Source organism: Thalia democratica, chromosome 7 (genome assembly GCF_965202585.1).
Source record: "Thalia democratica chromosome 7, ktThaDemo2.hap1.1, whole genome shotgun sequence".
Classification (NCBI taxonomy): Eukaryota; Metazoa; Chordata; class Thaliacea; order Salpida; family Salpidae; genus Thalia; species Thalia democratica.
The window spans coordinates 48904728-48932150 of record NC_139171.1 but is presented as its reverse complement, the minus strand read 5'-3'; the positions used below and the strand labels follow the sequence as shown (position 1 = coordinate 48932150).

At 25.3% G+C, this 27423-nt stretch overlaps 3 protein-coding genes across 7 annotated transcripts; 1 reads left to right on the top strand and 2 right to left on the bottom strand.

Annotated features, from left to right (window-relative positions):
- The first annotated feature begins 3869 nt into the window (after positions 1-3869).
- On the top strand, positions 3870-7657 carry LOC145841519 (chymotrypsin-like protease CTRL-1). The gene is made up of 3 exons (XM_082948877.1): positions 3870-3873; positions 4859-5756; positions 7618-7657. Exons 1-3 carry the CDS (start codon positions 3870-3872, stop codon positions 7655-7657), a joined length of 942 nt encoding a protein of 313 aa, XP_082805003.1.
- A 2670-nt stretch (positions 7658-10327) lies between these two features.
- On the bottom strand, positions 10328-16694 carry LOC145840494 (uncharacterized). Of its 5 annotated transcripts, none has more exons than XM_082947775.1 (10): positions 16565-16694; positions 14786-14879; positions 14290-14528; positions 12747-14062; positions 12391-12573; positions 12100-12256; positions 11769-11883; positions 11511-11701; positions 11079-11375; positions 10328-10510 (listed from the first exon to the last, which is right to left on the bottom strand). In XM_082947775.1, exons 2-10 carry the CDS (start codon positions 14866-14868, stop codon positions 10431-10433), a joined length of 2661 nt encoding a protein of 886 aa, XP_082803901.1. In that variant the 5' UTR covers positions 14869-14879; positions 16565-16694; the 3' UTR covers positions 10328-10430. The 5 variants fall into 5 exon arrangements, with proteins under 5 accessions (XP_082803901.1, XP_082803900.1, XP_082803903.1 ...); XM_082947774.1 differs by lacking the exon at positions 16565-16694 and adding an exon at positions 14970-15208; XM_082947777.1 differs by lacking the exon at positions 16565-16694 and adding an exon at positions 14970-15208 and having other exon boundaries at positions 11079-11294.
- LOC145841516 (uncharacterized) lies at positions 16480-21629 on the bottom strand. The gene is made up of 4 exons (XM_082948876.1): positions 21225-21629; positions 18806-19151; positions 17962-18064; positions 16480-16745 (listed from the first exon to the last, which is right to left on the bottom strand). Exons 1-4 carry the CDS (start codon positions 21627-21629, stop codon positions 16544-16546), a joined length of 1056 nt encoding a protein of 351 aa, XP_082805002.1. The 3' UTR covers positions 16480-16543.
- Positions 21630-27423: the final 5794 nt, after the last annotated feature.

Here is a 27423-nt window from a genome sequence, read left to right as displayed (position 1 = left end):
TTAATTGAAAAGTATTTAAATTGTAGTTTTTATTTTTTATTTTTTTTAAGGCAAAAAAAGTTGAACATTTGATTTGTACAACGATAACTTGTTTTAAGAAAGTTTGCTGAGTACACTTTATATATTTTTTTTAAATACTTTTCTTTCAATTGTACTACAAAACTTAGTAAAGTGTTTACATTTCTTTGATATAATTTTAAACTTTTGCAACTTATTTAAAAAAAGAGAAAAAAGCTTTATTAAATTTGTAAAACTTTGTGTACTAACACTTGATTAAACTTTAAAATCACATTAACTTGTTATAAAAAAAAACAATATTTAAAATAGAATAGTATATGTTTTAATTTAGTTTAACTATTTTTGGCTAATTAAGTTTCGCTGAAAGAGCTCGTTGATGTTTAAAATAAACTAAAAATTCTTTAAAAAAAATTATTAAAATGTTATGAAAAGTGAATACTAAATAAGCAATTAGCTCAAAAATTTAGCAAACTTAAGACTATACAATACAAGTGAAAAAAATATATCTTATGATGAAAGCTAAGTAGCTAATGAAGTAGTTATTACGAAAAAAATCAATTTTAAATATAAGGGCTAAAAGTTTAGGGCTATAAGATTCGAAAATTAATTGCTAATTAATATTTTAAAACATGCTTACTTACAGTTTATTAAAAGACAATAAACTGTCTAAGTTTAATAATGAGCTAATACATGAATTTAAAACAAATAATACATAAAGTTGTATATTTGATCTAATGGGAATTTTTACAAAATGTAGTGGTAAAATGCATTCTATTCGTTTCAACTTTTTTTGACAAATAGCTTTGTGTGAAAATAATAACCTACAAAGCTAATTTTAGTTTATCAAACAACAATGCTTGTTTGTTAAAACAGATACTAACTGTAGTTTGCGTTCAGTATTTAAATTAAATTTTTTAAATTTATGTTTTTTGTGGTTTAAACAAGTTCAGACCAATTCGTTACAAAAACATGAGTGTGATCAATCAAAATTATTACTCATATGTGCTACTTTACGTATGAGCTTGCCTTGCCACCTATTAATAAAATATTAAAGTTTTTATATTTAAGTCAGCTACGTTTTTTTACTTAGTTTTAAAGTGTTTCTTATTATTTATGAATAAAGTATAAAGACATTTTTTTATTTTATAAAGAGAACTCTTATAAAATAAAAACCCTTTAAACTTGCTTTATAACCCATTAATATTTTTTTATTAGCTAAAGTATTTATGCCCATAACAAATTGAGAACCATAAAATAACACTTTTGCATTTGAATTGTACAAAATATATTTCAATTATTAGTATAAAATAAATAATTTGAGTAAAATGTTTTTTATTATAGACTTTCGTAAATTAATTACAAAAATAACCAAACTATAAAAAAATATTTTTCATTAATAATTTTAGTTTAAAACTTCTATTTATATCGAGGTGTTTATTTTATACATTATATTTTCTCAATTAAAATAGTAGTCACAATCATGTTCTATAAATAATTAGAAAAACATTATAAAGTAGTTTAGTTTAATATTTTTGTAGATTTTGTTTCAACAAAAATATTTTTATACTATTAATTGCCAATATAATATAAATAAAATAAGAATAACTTGTTACCACTCATGTTTAACTATATAAAAAATAAGATAAGCTCGTTTTAAAAAACTTTTATTTATAGCTTTTGATAGCAAACTGTATTTATTAAATACAAAAAAACCTAACATATTTAAAAAATTATAAGCGTAAAGTTGTTATAACTTTATTCGATTAAAATGCTTGGGTATGAATTTGCTTTAACATAACTACTGGGGTCTGTACTACTTTTGAAATAAGTAAATTCATTTGGGCTAGATAAAAACATTAAACAATCAAAAATTGAGCGCTAAACAAAATATGCTTAAAAAATTTGGTTCAAGTACCTTTTATACGAAAAAAACGTTTCGATCATCGAGTCATTCACCACAGAGAAAGTTTAATGTCTTGTTATTGGCTTGAAACACAGGTATGTCATTTTTTCAGTGATAGAATAAATAAGGTAAAGTGTGGTTTTGAAACACTTAAATTTCAAATAGATATTAAAATAGAAAAGTCATGGTCGCTAAGTTTATAAATTGAATTTTTTAATGTAAAGGGCTACTAAAAAGTAGTGTTATAAACTAATTTCAGTAACACTTTTGTAAATGCTACTTAACTTCTGTTCTAATTATATAAAAGCTAAATTAAATTATGCTTCCTTCAAAAACTGTGAAACTGCGTGTAAAACTGCGGCCCTCAAAGTCAAAATTTGCGGCCCGCGAGGTAATTTTAAGCTAACTAATAAAACTTTTAAATAAAAACGTACTTCTTAAAAATAATAAAAAGAAAAGATTTCATAGTAAAAACTAGACTGATAATAGCCTTTAACAGGTGCTATTTTATTGCTTACTTCATGATATTTTTAAGACCACCTTGACAATTTTCTTAATAATATTAAGAGTATCATTTTTATATTGAGTATTACGTATTTATAGTTAAAGTTAATGTGCAAATGCTTACTTTATATAAACTTAACTATGAAACTTTATTTTGTTTCAGATAACTTAATTGAAAAAAGCTAAATTGCAATGTTACAAAAAAGGAGTAAGAAATTTTAAGTATTTCCTAAACACTATAAATCAAAATCTGATATATTAAACTCTCAAACCTAAAACTTATGTTTACTAATGTTTTTAATCAAATTAAAAGATACATATATTATGTACCATTATAGTTTGTTTATTGAATAACAAAGAAGCGCTCAAAATAATTGGTTCTATGACCTGAATTATAAAAAAAATTCGGTTGTTGATTCTTTATAATTAAGTTTTGTTTGTAGGGAAAAAACTAAGATTATAAATATATTGAAACATTTTTACATTTTTTTGAAACATATTGATATTTCAATTTAAAAAATAAATTTTTTTTTACCCTTTTTTAAGTTAAACAATGTCAGATATATTCTTGATAGTTTTTTCATCTTTGTTAATGTTTTTTGTCTAAAGTAAAGCTCAAGTAGTCTTTAGCTAGCATACGCTTGTTATAATAGTTCCAATTGCAAAAAATAAGTTGAAATAAAAACTAAGATACCTGAGAAAAAACTTTTATGCTTTAACTAAAAGTTCAAAAACTCTAACAAAGTTCCATAACAAGTTCTTTGTATTACTCAATATTAGAAAAAAAAAACAATTATAGCGAAAGAATTCCGAACTTTTGCTTTAAAAAAATCATCTTGTTTAACAAAACTTAATTTTATAACACCATTATTATTGATTTTTAAAAGCTTTAAAAAAAATATCAACAATTTTTCACATCTACATGATATATGGAGTTTTTTATGTTTTTCGAAACCCTTTCAATAGTTTTCTTTTTTATTTTACTATCCGTTTGATAGCTTAAATATATAGACCAAAAATAAATGTTAGATGTAAATGATAATGCTTGTTTTTAGAAAACAGTTCTTCGCAAATTTAAAGTAGCCAAATTTAAAAGGAAGCATGTCTGTTTCTTTAAAAGATTAACAATTAAATTAAAATACAAAATAAAAATTTAATTTTAAAAAACATACTTTGGTTTTAAAGATGTAACCGTATGTGTATACTTTTTGTACATTTATTAGGGTAAGTTTTAAATTATTTAAAAAAACCTGTTGACTTGAATAAACACGTGTGATTAAAAATAATAAAGAGCTTTAAATGCAATTTACAACGAGTTCTTTTTGTTTTGAAACTTTTGATGATGAATCATTCATTTTTACACTTATAAAACAAATCTTAAACTTATAAATAGTTTCAATGAAGCGTTTTCTATTTACTTTAACAGCATACTTTTTAGTTTTCCATGGGTAAGTTATTTTTTTATTAGTAAAAACTATATTTAGTTAATGTCAAAATGAGTTTAAATTAGAAATGATTTATTTTTTAAGTACTTAAGGTAAGTATAGACTTTTAAAGGCTGTTCTGCTAACGCTTATTTTTTAAACAGCATAACAAAAAGTTTGAATACAAATTTAACTACATTGAAGAAAATTATTTTAAATAACTTATAAATTTAAATTTATGTTTTTTTACATTAATAAAATTAAAAGCTTTTAAAAGTAATTACTACATTTGAGTTCAATTTTAAAAGTTAATGTTAAGGGTAGGTTAAATTTTAAGTGTGTTTAGGTTTTACTAAAAGTATGAACAAAGTTACTTCTTAGTACTTAAGCTATACTTTAAACATAAATTGATTACAAAGTATTCTAAGTTTTCAAACTTGTACAATGCTAAATTAACGATTAAAAACTATAACAACCAATTTATACTGGTAATCATAACATAAGCATATACTTCTTAAGCCGTGAGTTTTTCCTGTAAACAATCTTGAACTGACTTTACACTGTTTTGTTTTTATTATTTTCACAAAAACGAACAAAATCATTCCAGTATAATTTAATACTAATGTTAATTCAAAAAAATAAACACTCAACGGAGTTTCTGAAGTTCTGTTACTTCTGCTTTATAAAGTAACTATTTTTTTTAAACTAAGTGAAGCTGTGTTGTTAGTTAAACACATTCAAACAACCCCCAGTTAAACTAATCAAGTATTTTGCAAGTTGTATATAGTTATGTACTTTAAACTTGCAACTTTTATATTCACAATCATCTAGGTTCTAGATACATACTTTTTCAACTGATTAATTTTTTTTAAACTATTTTTTTAAGATTTTTGCTTATAACTTATTTGTTGGATTAAATATACAAATAATTTACAGTGTTTTTTATTTAGAGAGCAAACCAAGGTGTCGAAACAAGAACACAGAAAACAATACATAAAAAAATTATTAGAAAACATCGAGCTTAATGCTCACGAAAAACCTGTATTGAAAGAAGTTGGAAGTCGTACTGATAGTGCGCGTAAAACTTCAAGCAGCAGCAAATCTGGGAAAAAGGAAGCTGACCAAGAAGTAGATGCGAGGATCGTGGGAGGAAGAGACGCCTCGATTGGTAGTTGGCCGTGGCAAGTTCTCATCACGTCCAATCAGCAACAGTCTGTATGCGGTGGGTCAATAATAACTTCCATGTGGACATTGTCCGCAGCTCATTGCTTCGTTGGCTCCAAACCTTCATCAGTGAAGATATTCGCTGGTCTGTACGATCTAGAAAATCCAACTTCTGACCTGAAAATCTTACTTGTTGATCAAATAATTCTGCATCCCGATTATTATTTCTCTACTTCGCTGTACGACGTTGCCTTGTTAAAATCTCTAAAGGAAATTGTTTTCAATGAACTGATTCAACCAGTTTGCTTACAACCAATACAACTACCAAAACAAATTATTAAAGATTCAATTTGCACAACAACAGGATGGGGCAGGCTGCATAGTAAAGGACCCTTGGCAACCACTTTGCAACAGGTCACAGTTCCCTTGGTAGATCACGAAAGTTGCGCGAAAAGTTACGGTTACGGCGTTATCAACAGAAAGTCCCACATTTGCGCTGGAAATTTGAACCAAGGCGGCGTGGACGCTTGCCAAGGCGATTCGGGTGGTCCGTTGGTCTGCCTGAGGTCTTCAGGGACCTGGTACCAAGCTGGCGTGGTTTCGTTTGGCGCCGGTTGCGCCGACAAAGACTTTCCCGGAGTGTACACCAGGGTCAGCTCAGTGTACGGGTGGGTGAACGTGGTGACCGGCGGCCGCTTCAACAGGGTTTTGTTTTGCGATGCGAGCGAAGAAACGGGTGCAGGGTTCGGGGAGTTTTATTTTATAAAACTTAACACTGGTGGTTTGGTGTGCTTCCGAGAAATAAAAGTTATAAAAGGTAGAAATATTAAGCTAGAATTTTTTTCTGTAAGCGATGGTAGCTGCTTCAAAAACACTTTGCTGATTCAAGAAAAAGAAAACAAGATTGAAATTGATTTGTGCGAAAAATATTTCACTTTTTTCGTTTCTGAAACAAACAGTTTGATTTTACAACTTAACGTGTTGAGACATCCAATTGAATTATTAATTAAATGGAACTCATATACAAATAAAGTTTCTTCAGCTGTATTAGTAAATAATACATCGTTTCTATGTCTTGTTTTAATCACCATTAACTTATTGTATACTTTTATTTAATTTTCTAAAGCTTTACAATTTTGTTTCTATTTATCAAAAGTTAGGTCTGAGTAAAAACATTTCTAGTATAGATAAACTTAAGTAAAAACCAAGTTTAATAAGTTAAATTATTCTTACGTAACAAATCAATAAGTAAAATTAAGTATTTTTTGTTTGTTGTAAATAAATAATATAATTTATTGTTGGTATCTTAAGTTTAAATTTTATTACACCTTGTTAACAGTTAACACCTATTTCAAATTTACTTTTTACAATTTTGGTTGCTTTGGGTGAAAATTCTTGTTTATAGTAGTTGTTAAACATTTTATCTAACTTTGTTCTAAAAATCTATTTACAATTTAACTAGTAAGTATAATACAAAATAAATTCAAAAGCTGAGTTATTGATCAATCAGAACAGAAAGTTTAATGTTTAAATTTATTTTATATTAAAATCCGTAATTGCTTAACATTTTAACGATAAACGTAAAAGATTAAATATAATATAGAACTGCATAGTTATATTGATCGATAAGCACAATTTCTTATCATCAAATAATTAACAAATTCTTAATACTACTATACATTTATGTTACAATTTGTACAATAATCAAACATATATGGACTTGGAACGTATTGTACAACAAAGTTAGTTTCAGTTTTGAAACAAGGGATAAAAAATATTTTGTCTTAGTAGACTACTAATACAAAATAAATAAAAGTTTAAACTACTAAGCAGTTCAAAACAACACTAAACTATTCTGTATAAAATAAATAAAGATGTTTAAGTTTTCAACGTAATAATAAGTTAAATGCGCTTTTTTAAATATTTCTAAGGTAATCAAAGTTTTTGAGCACGTTGTCGGATTGTTAAGCATAGTTGTTTTAAAACTATAAGCTTTAAACAAAATTTAAATTATATATACAAATATTACTACCTTCTAAACATAAATGATCATAAATTATTAAACTACTCTGCGAAAGTCTTAAGTCAGTAAGCTAAACTTAAACCAGTTATTAAATTTACCTTCTGAAAGTCCATATGAAGTACAGTTCGTCGCTTTTAGATACAAAGAAACAGTAAAGGACAAAAATTCTTATAAGATCTAACTTATAACTTATCTTATAACAAAAACTAGAAGATCTTGAAGTATAAAAACAGATTAAAATAGCAATAGAGTAAAAAAAAAAGAAAATACCTGCAACAACATTTACTCAAATACTTTTAAATTTCTTGAATATTTTAGTTAATAGTTTTTCATAGCCTCAATTCTTTTCGTGTAAGTGTAAACAATGAAAGAACGGAAATCATACGAGTTACAAGTAAAGGTTTCAATCAAAGCTTAAATAACTGGCGCAAATTAACTAAGATAATTTTATTCTAAAAATTTTGATGTCAGACAAATCATACTTCCATATTAATGACCTTACTTTGCTCACATATCCAGTAGACTAGTGACTTCAATTCAATATTAGTTATTATTTTTTAGCTATAATCAAATAATAATAGGCCCAAGAATAGTTCAAACGAGTTAGTTGCACTTAACTAGGTGCATTATTTAAGAGCAATAATCCTCATATAAGGGCCTTGTTTTTCTAATTTATATAATTTTTTCCATTGTAGTTGATGAAAACTATAAACTATAGGGTTATGTAGATAGAAATTTCTATGACCACAGATTGCAAACACAGTAGATTTATAACATACAAGTATTCTGGTTTATGGTTTCAGTATTATTTGGCGACTGCTTATTTTGCACGAAAACATTAAAATTGCTTCTTGATAAAATACATTCTCGAAAAGATATTTTCAAAAGCCAATAATTGTTTTATTACTTGATCATTATATGGGTCAGCTCAAAAGCATTGTTTTTCTTGAAATCGGTGAGCGAATGAAAACATATAAATCATTTTAACTACAATTTGATTTCAAGATTTTACGAATATTCAGTGAACAGGTATAAAAAATAGATAAGGTATGTCAAATAGAAAACGTATAGAGGTACTAATTTCATAAGTAGTATTTTAATGCTTAAATAAATGCAAGCATGTTCTTAATTTTGTAAATGATGTGTTTAAGCTTGAAAAGTAATTATTTGTACAATAAGAAATAATTATACATTAAAACTTCAAATTTTGTTTTAAACTAACTTGTTTTATGTCAGCAGGTTTCTATTCCTAAATTGAAAACTATGTAACTTGAATTTAAATTTCGTAGTTTACTCATTGTTTTTAAATATACATCAAATTTTGAGCGTGGAAATTATATTCTCATAAACCTACTGTTTCATGTTACACAAACCATATTATTTTTTATATTTAATTATTATTTTTTTAATTACTTTATAGCTTATGTTTATATACTATTTTAGATTAATCTGAGAAATTTACGTTATATTATTTAACGCAGTACGTTACTTATCAATAAACTACTGTTTGTTCTCTTTACAAAATAACTGTAATAAGATTTTACTTTTTAATATAACAAGATTTCTCGTTTTTTATATTAAAAATTTTAAAATATTTTCTGGAATTAGTTGTGGTACTAAATTAACTATAAATAAAATATTGTTTTAAAATGACTTTACTTTGCTTTTATTTTTAAAATTACTACGGATTATGGAAGACTTTATCCGGATATAAAAGGCTTTATTAAAAATTTAAAATATTAAGCTAAGCTATTTATTTCAAAGAGATAATGAATAAGACACCATTTGTGCTTAAGTTTTAGTTCTGAAATTTAAAGATCTAAAATCTAAAATTTACTCAATTGTTATCAATGTATGTTTATTCAAACTTTAACTGGCAAAATTTAATTATCACATTTTATAATAACCAATGCTATAAGTATATAAATTCAAAAATTATTATCAAAAAAATTAAGATTTTTATTCAAAATTTCTCAAATACACAATTTCTGTGAATATTTTATACTTATAAAAGGTAGTAAAAAAAAGATGTTTGTTACGAAACTGTTAATATGTTTTTATTTATAAGATAAACTAAAAGCAACCAGATATCTTTATTTTAAACTTTTAATAAACATAAAAGTTTGTTATTTGCTAAAATGTATTAAAAAAAAGTTTTATGATATAATTGTAGTTTATGTACTAAGTAAGATGTTAAAAAACAATAAACTACTTTGATTCATTTTCAAAAAATAAGCTTATTTTTTATACTATTCTGTTTTTATAAAGAGTTTTTATTTTTTAAATTATTTTAAATCTTTTATTTAGAAAAATTATTATAGTAAAAAAATGGAATTATTTTGCTTTTTTGCTAAACAAACTTAACGCAGAAAATGTTCTCTTAATATAAAAATTCTTATATGTTTATATGATTAAGGAGCAAATAAAATAATTTTCTGTAGTAGTATATTTTACTCTTTAAAATTTAAAATTTAAATAATAAAAGTTCTTGTACTAAAAGTAATCAGTACGTATATGTCACTGTATTTTTTCTGATATGAAAAGTTATCTGCTTATAATCTGCACTGATTTAAGTGTGATATTATGTGCAAATAAATTTTACACTAAACCTCAATAACAAGATGCATGACAATAAAATTCAAACGAAATTAAATGTAGTTTACAATAGTAAGTTATAGTTAGTAGAAAAAACTGTAAAAAAATTATACTGTTTTTTAAATTGCTATAAATTAATTAAATAAGATATATTTATAAACTGTAACAAATGTCTTGGATTTCTTTGACAGCTTAAAAACTAAAACAGACTAATAAGTATTGAAATTTGACTATAAACAGTTTGTAACAAGTAGTTTTTGAACTCTTTAGTTACAAACTTTTAGACTAGAAATGCAAAACTGAAAGTAAGTATAAGCTTTGTAAGATCTTTAAAATTTTTACTTTTTATTTTTTATAGTACACTAATTCTTTAAAGCTAGGAGGTTTTATTTATAAAACAAAATTTAAGTTACGAAAAAGTTTCTCATTTGATTAAAACTTACTTTAAAAATACACAAAAAAAATTGAAAAAATTGAAATCGTTTGCTGTAAATATTAGTTTTGTTTATTAGGTAGGTGTTTTTCAATTACTTTTTGATTATCAGTATGAGTGTGGTTAACAATAAGTATAGTTTAAGTTTTTTTATTACAAAATTTCTAAATAAAAGAACTTAAAATATATTAACAAGAAAATCAAAAGGCAACAAAAAAAGAAACGTTGAAATTAATTAATAGTAACAAAACTATGTTTCAATTGAAACCAATTTCTCTTTGAACAAGTACTTAACAGTTGTTTGTCACTTCCTTATATTTCTAAAGTATTATTGACTTTAAATAACATAATGTTTTTGAAAGTTTTTTATTGTTCTTCAGATTGCTGAGGATAAAATGGTCTCGGAACAGAAACTTGCGGAAATTGTAGACCAGGTCGGAGTACGCCTGAAATTAAAATTGTTGAAAGCATGTTGTCATAAGCTCGTATACTAGAAATGTTACTTACAAAAGTATTCGTTTGTCATTAGAAGTAAGTAATAGAGGTTACTTTAGTTTTAGTTTTAATTTACATACATACGCCATATAAAAGTAAAATTTTTGTTTGATAATAGGTTAGTTTGCTCAAACTTTTGACTATAATAATTTTTAATAAGAAATTTTTGAAAAAGTGAGCTTTTTTAAACTTTTACGCAAAAATTTTAAACTAAAACTTATGTTTCTCTATTTGTTGAAATTTTAGAGAAAACGAGATTTAAAAAAAACAGTTTTAGGCTTTATACTAAATTATAGTTTACTATTTTCTTTTTATTCTATAGATAAAAGCTGACAATGAAAAAATTCTAAGTTTTTTTATAGAATAAAAGAAGATAAAAAGTCAAGTTAAATATAATCTTTTTCGAAGATTGGTTAAATTTTTAAGTTTGTACTTTTTTCATATGTTTAGCGCACAAAATATATTTTTGTTATTACAGTTATTAGAAAAACTTAAAATAAGTTACATTATTACACTTACTTGGATACATAAAAGTTTGCTGAGCAGCCAGCAAGTGGTTAGCAAAAGGGTGGCTGAAAAAAGGAAGGCCTTTTTGATAAGAAACTGGCGAGATGAACCTGTTTAATTGATCTTGCGGGTTTACAAATCGGAACAACTGATCTTGAGACAAGCAAGGAAAACTTTGTTGATGCAAGTTGTAATGTAGATTCGCACTTTGAGCTCTTTGTAGTGGTTCTGATTTTTGAACCAAGGTTTTTTGATGATAAGTTTCAACTTGACTAGTTTTAGCAATCATAGAAGTGTTTTGTTGTTTTCCTTTTCTTTTAAATGTTAATTAATCGAAACTCTCAATTTTCAAAAGTTTTTTGAAAAATGTGTTAGCTCTTTTTTTTACACGTTTTTGTTCTGATCTAAATTTACATACATTTAGTGATTATTTTAAAATCATACCTTCAAAACTGCTTCTATATGATGTACCACTGATGCAAGAACTAGTGTTTAAAACACTTTGTTGTTGCAAAGGAAGCAAGCATGTTTGATTTTCATGTTCAGAAATTTTCTTTTTGGTACTCTCGTTAGCAAAGAAAGAATTTTTTCCATTTAGTTTACTTGTTTGATCTTCATCGCTTAATTTTCTGAAACTTTTGAAAAATATTTAGTGTATCAAATTTCGATGCAAACTACAAGAAAAAATAATTTTGTAGTTACCTATCAGCTTGGTTTTCACGTGGTTGTCTTAATAACTCATCTTTATTCTTATCTACACTATTGTTTTTTGACTTATTATTAAAACTTGTTCTCTCCGTATTTTTCTGCAGTGGTCCTAGTTTTAAAAGTTAAATTAGACTTGAAAACATGTTTAAACAATTATTAGATCATATAAAATTATAAAATATATAAAATTACTCAACTACATTTTAAATGCTATTTAGAAGAATTAAACTACCAAAAATATTATTTAGACGAGGCTGAAAAACTAAATACTATCCTTTGTATTCTCCTTTTACATAGGCAGTACTAACAATAATTACTTGTAAACCTCCTTTCATTATTTGAAGTCTTGTTTTCTCTTGGTTCAATAGAAACCCACCCATTTGAGTTTCAAATCTTGCTGTAGGCATTAGATTTTTAGAGATTGGTAAACGCTTGTTCAAAACTTCTAATTTATTCTCATGCGAAAAAGATGTATATTTTTTCTGTATAGTATAAATCAATTAGTTTGGCGAAAAGTTTTGCAATCTGAACAATAATGATAGAAGTTGATAGTTAAATTAAGAAGAACTTTAAAAATCTTTAAAAAATACTTCTCGAAATTTGTAAGTTTAAAAACCTTAGTCTCATTAAAGAGTAATTTTGGAGTTGATGAATATCTATCTTGAGACACTTTTTTATTTTGAGCTGAATATAGCATATTAGCATGCGATGAACTACGCATCAGTTTATTATTTCCAAACAAATCGGTTTCATCAACTGAACAATATTCTGAATGCTTTCTTTTTAAAGGCTGAATAACCTAAATTAAAAAAGCAACAAAATAATCTTAAACCAAAAAACTTATACTTTAAAACTATAACAATAGCTTATATACACGAAACACACATTCTTCTAAAGGCTTTACTAATAATCAGTAATATTTTTGTTGAAAAATATAGTCAATGTTGTAAATGAGGCAACTAATTAACTTACTTGTTTATTAACCGCAGAGGATTTTGAACAAATTAAACTTTTAAGCTGTTTCACTTTTTGATCACCAGTACTTTTTTGAAAATGATTCTGCGACAACAAACTTTGTTTCAACCTTGGTTTTACAGAAAAATTTGAAGATGCGTCTATCTGTTTTGCTTGATCAAAGTTTACTGATCGGGAACGACTTCTGCAAACTTTTGGCTGCTCTAATTTATCTGTATTCTGCATTTGCTTGCATTCCATCTCTTTAACGACTGATTCCCTTGTCGTTTCACTTTTATCGTCTACTTGCCTACTTGGTGTGTGCTTTGAAAAGTTTGAATCTGGCGGTTGGCTGCTTTTAATCATAGATTTACCGAACTGATTATGATGTGCTTGAGCGTAGGTGGTTGCTGAATAAATGTTGGAACTTATCAGTGGAGCTGAAAAAGAATAGCCACCGTAAAATAAGCTCGATGGGTAGCCGCTGAAAGTTGACTGGTATGCTCTTTCGTGGACGATATTTTTCAACGGTGTTTGGGGTTGCGACTTACTAACTAAATTGCTTGTTGATTGTTTAGAAACGTTAGTACATTTTATGTTTGTTTTTTGTTCATTGTTGGTTATCACCGGACTTTCTGTTTGGACACTGGTTGTTTCAGAAATCAGCTGCTGTTTTGATTCTTTTTGAACGAATTTCGGTTTATTAATTGTTTTTTCATCTCTTACAACACTAGGGTGGGGCTCACCTCCTTGCATGGGAATGACTACGGCTTTTTGAGGCTCCAACGATAATTCTGGTTTGGTCTTTAAGTCAGAAACTGTAGCTGGATTTTGGTGTAGTAGGTTATATGCAGATACATCAGTTGTAGTTTTTCTTATGTCAGGGTTTGTATTTGCAGATTTATATGCAAAAGTTTTACATTCCATCGTATCAACATTAGTAAATTTAGCGTATAACAAATCTTTTCGAGCAACTTCGACTTTGTCTTGTACACACTTTTGATTAGAAGTTTTGTCTTGCAACTCCGTTAAAAAGGATAAATCGTCAATTTTGTCAGTCTTAGATATTCCGTTTGAACTTTGTTTGTCATCTTCAATCAAATCAGAAACACTCAAACTATTATTTTTTAAATTTTCTTGATAAAAGGTCTTGTACGTTTTTGTGACAACTTTATTTTCTTGAATATTTCTTTTAAAGTTTTGTTTAGAATGCTCTTCGGATTGGAGCAGATGAGCAACTGCAATCTCATTATCCTTTGTTTTAATATTACTTTCAACATTGATTGGTTCATTTGGTAACTCTCGTGAGTAGTTTGCTTCATCTTCATTTGCTTCTGTTAATTTGATATAATTTCAAAAGCTTAAATTTAGTAATTTAGGACACATTTTAAACAAAAAATTTTTGGTTATATAAACAAACTATGACTTATGCTATAGAAGTTAAGGCATAAAAAAAAACTATTTATAATCCTAAAAAGTATATTGGTTAAATGATTTTAGAGTTTATACTAGGTTTATACTGTAACTGGTTTATCAACAAAGTTTTCTTAATATTTCAAACCTGTTTGATTGAGACTATTGATTGCTGTTTCATTACTTGTTTTTACTTTTAATTCATGTCTAAATATCTTAGAAGTAAGTTTTTCGTTTTCAGTAGCAATATCATTCATATCATTTTCATCTGGTAATTTTCTTGTAGCAGACAAGCTTTTTGTTTCAGATCTTTTATAATTACAAAAGTGTTGAAACTGCTTTTGATCTTGTTTCGTACTATTTTCACTGTTTACGGTTTTTATATCTCTGTAAGAAAGTATTTGATAACTTTTGTTTTGTTAAAATATTTATATTTGATTTACTATTTATAAGTTTTCTTGAAAATTGGTCACAAAAAAAGTAAAACTGTTAAAAGTATCATACACTTAGTACTCTTTTAATTTTACATGCTGAATTTTCTAAAAAGATTACATACTATGTTTAAAATCTTAAGTTGAACTAAATATGTACTGTAAAAGTTACTAATCATTTTTCTAAACAATTTTTAAAAACAAAGATTTAACCTATAATTCATTAAGTTTTCGTTTGAATGACATTCGTCAAGCGATATGGAACTTTCTTCACGTGTTTCAGGTTCTGCTATCATCTGGGTTGTACCTATACAATTTTTTTATTCCTTAAAATATTATTGTTTAATAGAAATATTAAACGCATTAAAACAATCAAGTTTTCTATTTTTGCATTTACTCGGTTTTTGAACATTTGCAGTACAACTCTTTTCTATCACACTTGAATTTGAATATTTTTCGTAAAATTCTTGTTGTTTTGTTTCAAAATCTTCCGCTTGTTGATTGATTCTTTTTAAGTGAGATGATGAATATGTGTTCTGTTTTAACTTAAGATAAAGACTTTTCACATGTACAAATGATAACTTTTAATCACGACTTTATAGATTGCTTACTTTTAAACAAGCATTTATTTTGATGGTATAAATGTTGAAGTATCTGTTTTCATTGAAATTTTTGTTATTGTAAACTTGTTTTTGTTTTTTAAAAACTAAAAGTTAGAGAAAAAAAATAAACACCGCTAATTTATCTTTTGCTATAAAAAGCTTACAAACCCATAGTAAAAAAATAATTACTTTTAGAGGGATTTGCAGTTATTACATTTTAAGAATCAAGTTATAAATTTTTCAAACTTTAGTGCGATTGAAAGGTTAATTTCTCCTAAAATGTTGCTTCATAATTTCATTTTAATGTAGTTATAGTATTTGTAGTACACTTTTAAACTTCATAACTCTTTTTTTTTACGTAATTAACTTTTGCAAATGTTACATTTTTTACCATTACTTTTTTTTACTTTTATAAATGAAACTTTAAAACTTTTTATCTCAATTTCATAAAATATAAAATAACAAACAAATCAAATAACTACTATCGTGTTTTTATTTAACTTATGTATTCTAAATGCCCATAGTAACTATTTTGATATTTTATTTCAGTATTTATATTTTTTTGAAATATAAGTAGTTCTAGTTAAAAATAACTTTAACTTGTAACAGAATTAATTTACTTTTTTCAAATATTTTACTTAATTTTTCTTTTTTCATTCTATGCCTAAAGAAACTTAGTAAGACTTATTCTGTAAAGTTAGGATGCTACTTTTTTCAATATGTTTTTGAGGGGATCAAGTCAAAATTTCACGAAGACAAAATTGCACGAGGGGACTAAATTGCACGAACATACTTTTGCACAAAGACAAATTTGCACGAGGGCTCAAAATTGCACGAGGGAACAAAATTGCACAAAGACAATTTTGCACCAAAGATCAATTTTGCACGAGAGTAAAAAAACAAAAATATATCCATATATAAAAACAGAAAAAAAACCTAAAAGATAAAATATTTAAAAAAAAACTAATAAAAACTATTATAAAAGAAAAAAAATAAATAAATTAATTAATTTAAAAGAAGCTACCTACCGAGGGTAAGGGTTAGGGGTAACAGTGATAGTAAAAAAAGTAATAAGTAAGTTAGTGACCGAGAGTAAGGGTAAGGGGTAAAAGTGATTAAAAATAAAAAAAAAATTTAAAAAACAAAATTAAAATTAAAATTTTTCTTTTAAATCAACCCATGCAAAAATGTTTCCGTGCAAAATTGTCTGCTCGTGCAAAAGTGTCTTCGTGAAATTTTATCCCCTTGTGCAAAACAGTAATATTTGCACGAAACATGTTTAAGTAATATTAATTATAGCGCAAATATTAATTGATCTAAAAAGTGTTCAAATTATCAAAAAGTCGTTTTTTTTTTTTATTTGTCATGATTAAATAAGTAGCCAGCATACCGGTTGTTGTTTATTGTTAATAGGAATTGCCTTCACGTTTTCGTAAGTATTGCTCTTTTCTTTTTCTGTCAGGCTTGAGAAAACCGAACTTGATGTTTTATGGTTATCGGTGTCTAAGCTTCCTTTTAATTTTAATGGCTTAGTTTGTTCATTACCAGCTTTGTAAACTTCTGTTTCTTCGCTAAAAAGAAAATGTTTAATTTCAGTAGTTTAAGAATATTTACTGTAGAAACATGGACTTTCCAGTTTTCAAGTTTATGGTAACATGTTGTTATTGTTATAGCTTATTAAAATTATCATCAATTTAGGTGAGTAATAATGACAATTGAATTTTTAATTGTTGAAGTACATAGTTTAATATAATTCTGTACATAGTTTTTTAAGTGTACTTTTTTTATTTATAGCATCGATAAACTATACAACATGAAAGTAATAACCGTTTAAAAATGTTATTCAACTAAATTAAATTTATTAAACGTTCCCCATACCATTTACCTTTTCACAAAAAAAAAAACTTATAATATAAGTTGATAATGTCCTATTTGTATATAAGAATTAAAATTTCTTAAGCAATAAAAGTAAAATTAAACTTATTGAAATTTTATTAAACTTATTTAAGTTGATTAAAGTTAGATAATTACTATTTTTCACTTACTCCAACTGTTTATTTATGACAAAAAAAATACTTTTTCATATTTTAAATTAAGAAATTTTAATCCAAACTATAATGTTTGTATATCTATAACTTTTTTTAACGTATATTTTTGAAGTAAAAAACTAATAAAAACCTCAAAATAGTAAAAAAAAAAAACAATAAACTTATAGTTTTATTTTTCTCAAGCTAATAATAAACATTTCAAAGTTTTTGACAGTCAATTTTTTTATTATACCACTAAGTCATTTACGGTTAATTAAAGATACGCACAAAAACCGTACATTGTTTTTTTATAGAATCGGCATAAACGTATAAGATGTACGCTAAAAGTTGTTTTCTTTTAAATTAATAGTTTATTTTTTTGATTATAATTATTTTTTTACGTAAATACAACTTCTAAAATATTAATTACACAACTGAAAACTAATAAAAAATAAAACATCAACATTCGCTAAATATAAACAAATAGCTAAATAAATGGTTAATTTTTTCTGTACCATCATTTGTATTTAACATATATTTTTATAGGTAGTTACATATCTACGTTTTTATTAAAAGCTTTTATGTCCATAAAATACATGGTAAAAAAAAGTGTAGTACTTTACTTCTCTTTCAAAATGTCTATGCACAATCAATGTAATCTCAAGCCCATAAGCAAAAAGGTACATGGAAAAGTAAACTAGCTTGTTTTTGTTTTGTAGAAGTTGTACCTTCAAAAAAAAAATTATATTGAACTACAAACCTTTCTAGAAAAATTGAATTGCTATCCTCTGTGACATCACATTCCGTCATGCAGCCTATGTAGTTCCGACCTCTCCAAGTTACATTAACCACTAGCATCCCGTCTTGACAAAGTTATTTCAATCAATTATTTTTATTAAACTTCTTAGATTGATTTTGTTCTACATATATAAAAATGTTTCATTATTATAATGACAAAAGCTAAATAAAGTTTCAAATTAAAAATATAAATTTTCTGTTAGGTTAAATATATTTTTCCTAACTTGTTGTACTAGTATTTACTTTTTCAATACTAACTAGTTTTAATAAAGTAGCAATACTCAGTAATAAAAATTAAGTCAACTTGTTTTAGCTCTGTTATAGACTATATTTAAACATCTACCAAAACCAATTGACCAAACAATGTTTTTGTTGCTCAAAGACTTATTAAAATAGCTTTTAGTACTTAAAAGAAAAGGTATTTTTTAACTTTATTAGTATTACTTATTTCTTTAAAAACTTTTTAAATGATATTTTCTGAAATAGTAACAACTAAAACTTTGCTAAATAATATAACAAGAGTTTTTTAAGTTAACTAAAGTAAAACACAGCACTTTTGATTACAAGCTCAAAGCAACTTAGACACTTTTGAAAAATATTTGCCTTTTTTAACATATCGTAAGATCATTAACAAAAGATTTTTTTTTAACTAATTTAGTTGAAAACTATAAGATAATGTTTCTATCAAAACTAAACTTTTTGCACGAATAATCAACTAGACGCCTGCTTTTTTAACTTTTTAAAATACATTCCCAAACTTTACATACAAAAATAATAATACACAACTTTGAAAATATTTTACTTACCTTTTTTATTTTCATGCCACACAACGCCAGGCAAGTCTATTTGAGTTCCTGGAGTACACGCTCCTATATGCGACCATTCAGTGGAGATACAGACATCTTTGCAAACAGTCCTCGCATCACAAACTTCTGTTTCAATAGCTTCTATACTAAACTTTCGCTCCTTGGATGTCGATTTAACGAGCTTCTTGTGCTTTTTCGGTGATGCAACTTTTTTGCAGTCGGCTTTTAAGATTTTTGCAGGCTTTTTGTCTTTTGCTGCTACAAAAGGTTTAGTTGTTCGATCTTTGAAGCTGGTTTTTTCCTCTTGTCTTATTTTTGGTTTGAACTTTCCTATTCTTTTTGTAGTCTAATAGTATAAAATGTTACTTAACAAAGTTTACAGCTAATACTTTGAAGTGAAACTCAGGTTTTTTTTAAATTATTTAAGGTTTCGAACAAGTTTTAATTGTTATACAAGCTATAGAACAAACAAAAATCTCTTTGTTTCCATGTTTTTAAGGCTTTTACAACATTTGAAAACATAACTAAATAGATTTTTTAAATCTCTTATAACCTTAAAATGTCCATATTATAAATAATTTAATATATTAAATGATACGATTTATATAACTAAACTATCGCACGAAAGTGACAACTTTATCAGAAGTTTTGTAAACATCCGCAATGTAAAAAACAATAATGCTATCTATTGTTGCTTTTTCAATCTATTATTTTAGTCATGAATACTTTTACTTTATTAATTGTTTTCACAAAGTTGTTTTTGTTCTAAAAATAAATAAAGATTATATTTCTTTATAAATAATTAAACAACAAACCACCATTAGTATCATTATTTGTACCCTAAAAACAATGAAGTGTTAAAAACCGAAGTTTGTCAAAACAAATAAAATACATTACAGTATTACTTTAAGTTTAACTTAAGAAACAAGTAACAGTTTTATAAATAGTAAAAAATCATAGTTGAGTTGTTTTGATTTTGTTAACTATTAAACAGAGAGTGTTTATTAAACTAGCTCTGTTTTAAGTATAATAACATGATAAAAAGTTACAACTGTCAAACAGTTTTTCTGCTTCTGTATAAAAATATATTATTCTTAGCTGCATACATCTAATACTTAAGCTAAAAAAAAATCAATAAGAATATTTTTGGTTACTAAACTTATTAAGTTTTGTGTTAAAGTTTCATAAAACTCATTTAACAAAGTCAGCTGACTTAGCTTTTCTTTTTAAACTTTCCAACTGCTACTTTTGAATTAACAAAAAATGTCTAAAATACATATGATTAGAAGTTTGATTTTATTATGAGTTATGTTATGTTTCTACAAGGTAATCTAAAAATACTTAAGTTATAGAACTTTAGAAAGTAGTTTTTTTTTCTCTTCATTTCAAACGAAATTACTTATGTTGCAGCTCATAACTTGAAATTATATTTTAAACGACATGAAAAATAAATTTATTTTACACCGAGTTTTATACACTTGTTATTTCTTTGACTTGAATTAAAATTAATTTATGTAGTAACTTTAATTTTTTTTATTAACTTTAAAAATTTTATACTTATAGTTGGTACACTTTTGTATAGTTTTATAATATTACATTCAAAAAAAGCTGGTTTTATGAATAAAAAAGAATAAAATATATTATGTCAAATGAAAGCAAATAGTAATATGTTTATAAGTTAACATCACCATTAATTAGTTTAACCATAATAAAAACTATCTTTTTTTAGGAACTTATTTAACTCCTTTATAATTCAAAAACAAATAGAAATTAATCATTTTTTTATTGTTGGTACTATCAATATTTCTCTACTTATCTGCAGATTGATTAGAAAAAAAATGACGTTGAAGTTTTTTTTTATATAAAAGTTAAAACTTGTTTAAAACCATAAAAAATAACAGTTATTAATATTTATCTTAGAATTTGCTAACTTAGATTACTTAAGTAGATTATTTGACAAAATTAATTTTCAATGACAAAATTAATAAAAAATGTTCTATATCTTTTATTTAACATAATTAATTTAATACGCAGTTTTAAAAAGCAAGAAACATAAGCACAGTTAACACTAAATAATCCTAAGTAGTACTTTCTTTTAAAAACTTTGTTTTAATTATGTTTTTCTATTGAAAAATTACAACTTTTATTTAGTTCCACTTCCCTAAATTTAGTATCTATAAACATTGTTTAGTATTTTACTGTAATTTTAGCCTTATCTCTGTTTTGAACAGACGTGAACTTCTGTTCATCTAAATTTAAAAAATAAAATAGTTAAAAACTCAACGTGCATAATATTTACTTTTTAATTTAAAACAATTTTTACTCACTAACTTTTTCATTCAAGTTTTCAGAGTGAGTTCTACTTTTTTTTCAAACCGCAGTTTTGTTTTGTTTCAAATGACTTCTTCTTCTTAACCACATCCACCCTTCCCCCACTGACGACTGAACTGCGTTTCGGCGGCTTCTTCGAACACGACAACGACGAAGTCGGCGATGACGTCATCGCTCGGTAATGCGACGGAGGCGGCGCGTAGTCAACGTCAACTCGTGACATCATCGAACTTATTGACGTCATCGCTTTGTCAGACTTTTTTCTTGTTGCAGCGGAGTCCTGGTGCTTTCTCTTCTTTTTTCTGCAGTTGTAGTTGACGACCGATGACGAAGACCTCTTTCTGGATTTCGTTTCTCGGGCTGACTTCGATTCATTTTCCGAAACTTCGAGTTCGTATTTGTCTTCAGCAAACTTGTCAGTTTCGGATTTTTTTCTTTTGAAAGTTGACTTTTTCCTACTGGCGATGTTGCTTTCTTTCGGAGACTGCGACATTTAAAATGGTATGATAAAATAGCAACCTGTTAGAGTATTAATAAGAATTCTAGTGTAACTTTAAATTTTCTAATTAAAATTATGAAATCTGTAATTAGTTAATTTTAAACAAGAAGTTTCTTAAAAACATTTTATAGTTTATGAATGTTTAAAGTAAATAAATGCTGTAACATTTTTTTAATTTTACGCTTTAAGTTCTGAGATTTTAAATAGTATTATTTTTATCAATCTAGTAAGTTAAAGTAACTGTTTTTAAAAATAAGTTTTGGTTTGATAGAAAAATAAACAAACTTAATTTATTTACTGAAACTATTAACAAACATATTTAAAATTTGTTTTTTACCATTGAAGCAGTAAAAAAAAATTTAATGAAATAATTTATGTTATACAAGCATTTTTAGTACGAGCCTAACCTTAATGGTAAATAAAAACTGAAAACTTTGTTTGATTTCAAAAATTAGCTAGTATTACTTATACAATGCTCTTAAGCAAACAATTAATTATAATAACAAAGTTCATAAATTAAAAGCACCACTTTATAAATTTAGATCTGTTAACAAAAAAAACTTACAAACATGTAGTGATAAATAATAGCTCTATTTATCTGCCTTCGAGCTAACTTCAAAAAAAAAACGCATTTTATCAATTTCCACATTTAATTTTTCCGTCTCACCTCTTTTTTTGCTCAAGCTCTGCTCTTCTGTCTGGTTACTACGACCACGTATAAAGCGATGGTGAGCGAGAAAAACTCAAGCATGCGATTTTGCAGTTTAATAGCTTAAGTTTCAATTAACTTTGTTGAAATTGCGTTGACATGAAACAAACATTTTAAACTGCTTGTTGATGCTTAATCGCTGCCAGTCAACTTTGCTTGACTTTCACAGTTTGTTTTTTGAAACTGTACAACTGTTTTTCCGTTTCTTCCGTTATAGAACAAAAATTAACAAAAAGATTTCATCTTTTTGTAGTACTTTTAGTCAAATAAATTTATACAAAAGATATTTTTTTTAAACTCACTATTTCTTAGTTGAATCGAAAGCAAATTATAAGTTTAAAACATTTTAGTAAATGTGAAACGCAATTCTTGTATTAAGTGGTTTAGTTTATTGATATACAACTTTATTTGATTATAATAATAGCTGATAACTATTATAAACTTTACTAAAGGTTTAAGCTTAAGTTGTATCTAGAAAAAAAGTACTTTTTATTTTTAGTTTTTTACTGGGATTGAAGAGTTTATTAAAATTTTTATAAGTTTTGCTACAGTCTTGCATCCACTACAAGTAATATTTCTGAAAAATAAAGACAAATTTACGAAATAATTCTAGTATATTACAAGTTTTTAATACAAATTTAAAATGAATCTCTATTTTTGCTACGAAAATTAAAAATTTTTAACAGTTAATGCTGTCTTGGACTTTTAGTAATTGAAAAAATCTCAATACAAACTTTCTAAATTTTTTCTGGGATCTCCTTAACTTTATATATGTTTCAGATAATTTAAAATTAAAGTTTTTCTTGTAAAAAAATGTTTTTATCAACTTAAATTTTTAACTTTATATAAATCATAAAAAGTTAGTATATTATTTTCTAATCTACGTAGTTTATTTATTTATAAAATAAAATTCTGCATAAAAATATTATTAATTTTTTGCTTTGCTTCTTGTAGATGTATCAAAGATAAATAAACTAGCTACTTTTGGTTTCAAACTTCAAATAATATTTTTATTTTCAAGTTTTTTGTTTTAGTTTAATGTTTGGACTTGGTTTTTGCTACTACCACAATAACTCGAGCTATATTGTATCCAGTATACAGTTACAAGTTTTAACTTTAGTGTTTTCAAAGTTATTTCAAGCCTATATATCACGTTTTATCACAATAAAGTAAAGGGAACAATTTTGTGTGGATTTTCGAAACTATAACTTAAGTTTTGTATCTTTTATCTTAAGTTATGTATTTTAAAACTACTAAAAAATATAAAGCGGAGCCAAAATATTTAGTATTATTTTAAGATAATAATGTTTAAAAATGTTTGGCAATTCAACAATTTATTTCAAGTTTACATACACAACTCAAATTTTCATAACATAATATACTTCGTGCTGACTCGTCAGTTATATACTGGAAAACAAAATTTTAAATACAATTTGTGCATTCAAAAGTTAATCAAAGTAAAAGTAATATAAATAAGCAAAAAGTAATTAACAATAAATAAGTAGTTTTAGTTAAACAAAACACATTCATAAATAAAATTTAGCTCAGAAAAAGAAAACAACAATAAACTGCCTTTTCTCGGCATTTTAATTAAACGGCACAACAATGAATTTGTGACATCTGAATTTAAAAAAAAACTCTTACAGGAAACTATTTAGAATTTCATTCGTTCTGTAGTATAAAAAAAGAAAACAAATTTAGTAAAAATGATTTGCTATCGTGCTTATAAAGTTTGTTAAAAGAAATTACTTTCTGATAAAATAAAATACAATAAAATTAATACAAAATAAAAACGGTTATCTTAAAAAACTAATAACAAAACTACTAATTTGCACCTTACAGTTTAAACAAAATAAAGCCAGCGGGACTAGAAAAAGTTTCCAATCTTTTTGTTATTACCTTATATTGTTAAGAATTCAAGAATTATAGAAAAAGTTATCAATTAATTAATTAGTAAATTTTATCACTCAGCAAAACCAACAGTTATTTTTATACCTAGACAGTTAATGAGACTTTGGGATAAATATCCGATATGAGAACTTAGAAAAAGTACGGTATTTTACCAATTTGACTGCTCCTGTGGAGATAGTTATGTCAGAATGACTTCTAGGCAATTTGATAGGGTGATAAAAGAGTCTAGCCAAAAGTTATAGAAGATTTTTGTAAAATGGGTAAAAAGGAAAACAAATCTAGACGATTTGTGTTAGAAGTGCTTCAAAACGATCTGCTATTGCAGAACATCTAGTTAAGAACCCTAGTTGTACAAGTTATTTTAGTTTGAATTTTTTTTTAATTATAAACTTTTATAGTACTTTCGGTTAAATTTAACTTGAGTCTATATATATTGTTTTTAAAAAATCTAATTTGTTTAAACATAAAGATTTTGATTAATGTTTCTCTGATTTCTGAAATTGTTTTATAAATTGTTGCGTATGTTTTGTTTGTTTCTAATTTGATTATAATTAAATTTACTCATGTTTTGTTAGTTATTTTTTGCTAATTAGTATAACTTTTACTTTGATTAACTTTTGAATGTATAAATTGTATTTGAGACTATATTTCTATTTTTAAGTAAACAACTGACGACTTAGAACGAAATATATTTTGTTATGAAAATTTGAGTTGTGCTTGTATCTTTGAAACAAATTATTAAATTATCAAAAATAAATAATGTTATTGTATTAAAATAATACTGAATACTATTAAATAACAAGTGAAAAAAACTGCTGAAGCTTAAAAAGTTTCTATCAAAGTACTTACGTAATATTTAGAAATTAGCTTGCGATGTTAAACTTTTTAGACTTCGTTTTTTAAATTTTGAACAATGTTAAGTGAAGCTAAAAATAAGTTATAAAAATAAGAGCTATTATAGTATTTACAAAACTTGACTGCAGTTTTCCAAATAAAATATGGTTACTTTAGTTCTTGTTATAATGGTTAATGTTGTAAAAATACTTGTAAAATAAACTATACTTAATATTATCGTACTGAAAAACTAAACATTATACTTGAAATAATAAGCGTTTACTTTAAGACTTTACTAAGTTTAAAAAACAAGGAAAGCAGCATAAAGTTATAATTCTATGAAAAGGTTTATTTACAAAACATTAAAATAATTTTAAATAGTTGTATATATTTTTTTACTACTTTGTTGTGTCAAACATTCAAGCATTTATTCATAGACAATAAAATGAATGTATAAGTATTGAAATATTCTGTTTATTTTATAATTAATATAGAAACTAAAAATTTTACCATTATCTTTATTTATTGATTATTTTATACTAAATATTATTTTAAAATTAATGTGCTGAAAAGTATAAATGTATTTTATACGAATGAACTTATAAAGTGTACTCTTTACATTTTTTAATATATTTGTAAAATAATTATGTTTTTAAAGCTACACTTTTTTTTGTATAAAAATATTACTTCTGAAGTTATATTAATTTTTAGACTAACTTAAGTATTTATTACGACAAACTTATATTTCAGTTTTACTTTAAATATTTTTCAACAGTAGTTTTTTAAATTTTAAAAGTACTTTTGTTTAAACAGTTTGAAGTAAATAAAGAATTTTATATATTGTTTATTGAACGACAAAAAAAGGCGATCAAAATATTTGGTCCAAGGACCTAGTGTACGAAAAAATTAAGTCGCACACCACGGATACCTTTTTATGTCTTGTCCAGGACATATAGTTGTATTTTAAACCTTTTGTTCCATAGCACCTTAATTATAAAATAAAAAGAAAAGACCTAATAGAATACTTTCATTATAACAATGTGATAATTTTATTCCGTTGTTGTTTTTGTTTTTTTAAATCATGAAATAGTTTTTCAAGCTATAAGTTTATACAATAAAAAAAAATACTGCTCTGCCAAAATTTAAAATTCAAGCAATTTATAATTTCTAATCGCTAGAGAAAACTTAGAAGTTGTCTAGTATCTAAATACAAATCTTTAGCTTTGTAACATACTAAATGTAAATGTTGAGTATGAAGCAAGACTACAAGCTTATAATTTACTTGTTTAAGTATGTTCCTTAAAACTGTTTAATTTTTTCTTTAGTAAATCATATAATTGTCTCTATTTTATTGTTCTACAACGAAGAATGTACTTTTGAAAAGTTTTAATTTAATAATAATTGTTAGAAAACATATTACTGGGTGAGTTTAGACTCAAGTAAAATATTTAAGTGTTATCTTTTGGTTCATTAGTAACTACTTTAGATAGTTAAAAAACTATCAATCTCTACTTTTAGAAATTTGAATCTAAACCTATATGAACTCTGAACCTAAAACTTAAATGCTACTTAGGTTTTAAATTTTTCTAGAAATTTAAAATACTTTAAATAAAGTGTCTAAGACCTTTAAGGGAAAATTTATTAGTACTAAGCATAGTAAATAGTTACACTGTTAAACTTTACATCACTGTATGCAATTTTAAAGTAGTACATTTAAGTGTATTTTAGAATAAAATATTACTGTATGTAAATGACAATTTTTGTCCTAATTTAGCTATAAATGATTACAACAATGTTGTGTGTTGTAGTGAAATATAAAACTAAGCTTTTATTTATATGTTAATAAATATCTAAGCTGGGCTAGCATACCTGTATACTTTTTATTATTACATTAAAGATTTAGAAAAATTTATTTAACTAAAAGTTTGTGTAAATTTTGTCAATAAAATGTTGTATGCATATTTAAACTTGTAATATAAGTATATCACATTAGACCAGAAATTAGACATGGAGAGTTTTTTATCTTTGCAGATTAGTAGGTAGAAAGCTAAGATCCTACCACATTTAAAACTTTAAACTAAATACTAAAATTCTGTTTATAAAAGAAGTTATGTCATTTGGTGTGTGAAAATTTAAAGGATTTTGACATAGGTCATATTTTGATAGCTTTGATAATTAAAACTTAACCTTGGAAAACGATAATTTTACTTTTTAATTTTCATAAATAAAAATGTTGTTTTAAATTATTTCTATTTTGATAAGCTTAAATATTAGTTTCATCTGATATCTCTGAATTTTTTTATTAAAAAAAAAAATGTTTATGTTTTACTTTTT

What these genes read in the sequence shown, in the direction of transcription:
- LOC145841519 (XM_082948877.1), top strand. An exon ending in AGCGAAGAAACGGGTGCAGG is followed by an intron (nt 5,757 to 7,617) that starts GTTCGGGGAGTT and finishes AAATAATAATAG; the next exon opens with GCCCAAGAATAGTTCAAACG.
- LOC145840494 (XM_082947775.1), bottom strand. Translation starts at nt 14,868, where the DNA reads ATGATAGCAGAACCTGAAACACGTGAAGAAAGTTCCATATCGCTTGAC. An exon ending in CGTGAAAACCAAGCTGATAG is followed by an intron (nt 11,702 to 11,768) that starts GTAACTACAAAA and finishes ATTTTTCAAAAG; the next exon opens with TTTCAGAAAATTAAGCGATG. An exon ending in ATATAGAAGCAGTTTTGAAG is followed by an intron (nt 11,376 to 11,510) that starts GTATGATTTTAA and finishes TTAAAAGAAAAG; the next exon opens with GAAAACAACAAAACACTTCT.
- LOC145841516 (XM_082948876.1), bottom strand. Translation starts at nt 21,629, where the DNA reads ATGTCGCAGTCTCCGAAAGAAAGCAACATCGCCAGTAGGAAAAAGTCA. An exon ending in TCAGTGGGGGAAGGGTGGAT is followed by an intron (nt 19,152 to 21,224) that starts GTGGTTAAGAAG and finishes TTATACTATTAG; the next exon opens with ACTACAAAAAGAATAGGAAA. An exon ending in AATTCAATTTTTCTAGAAAG is followed by an intron (nt 16,746 to 17,961) that starts GTTTGTAGTTCA and finishes TTTTCTTTTTAG; the next exon opens with CGAAGAAACAGAAGTTTACA.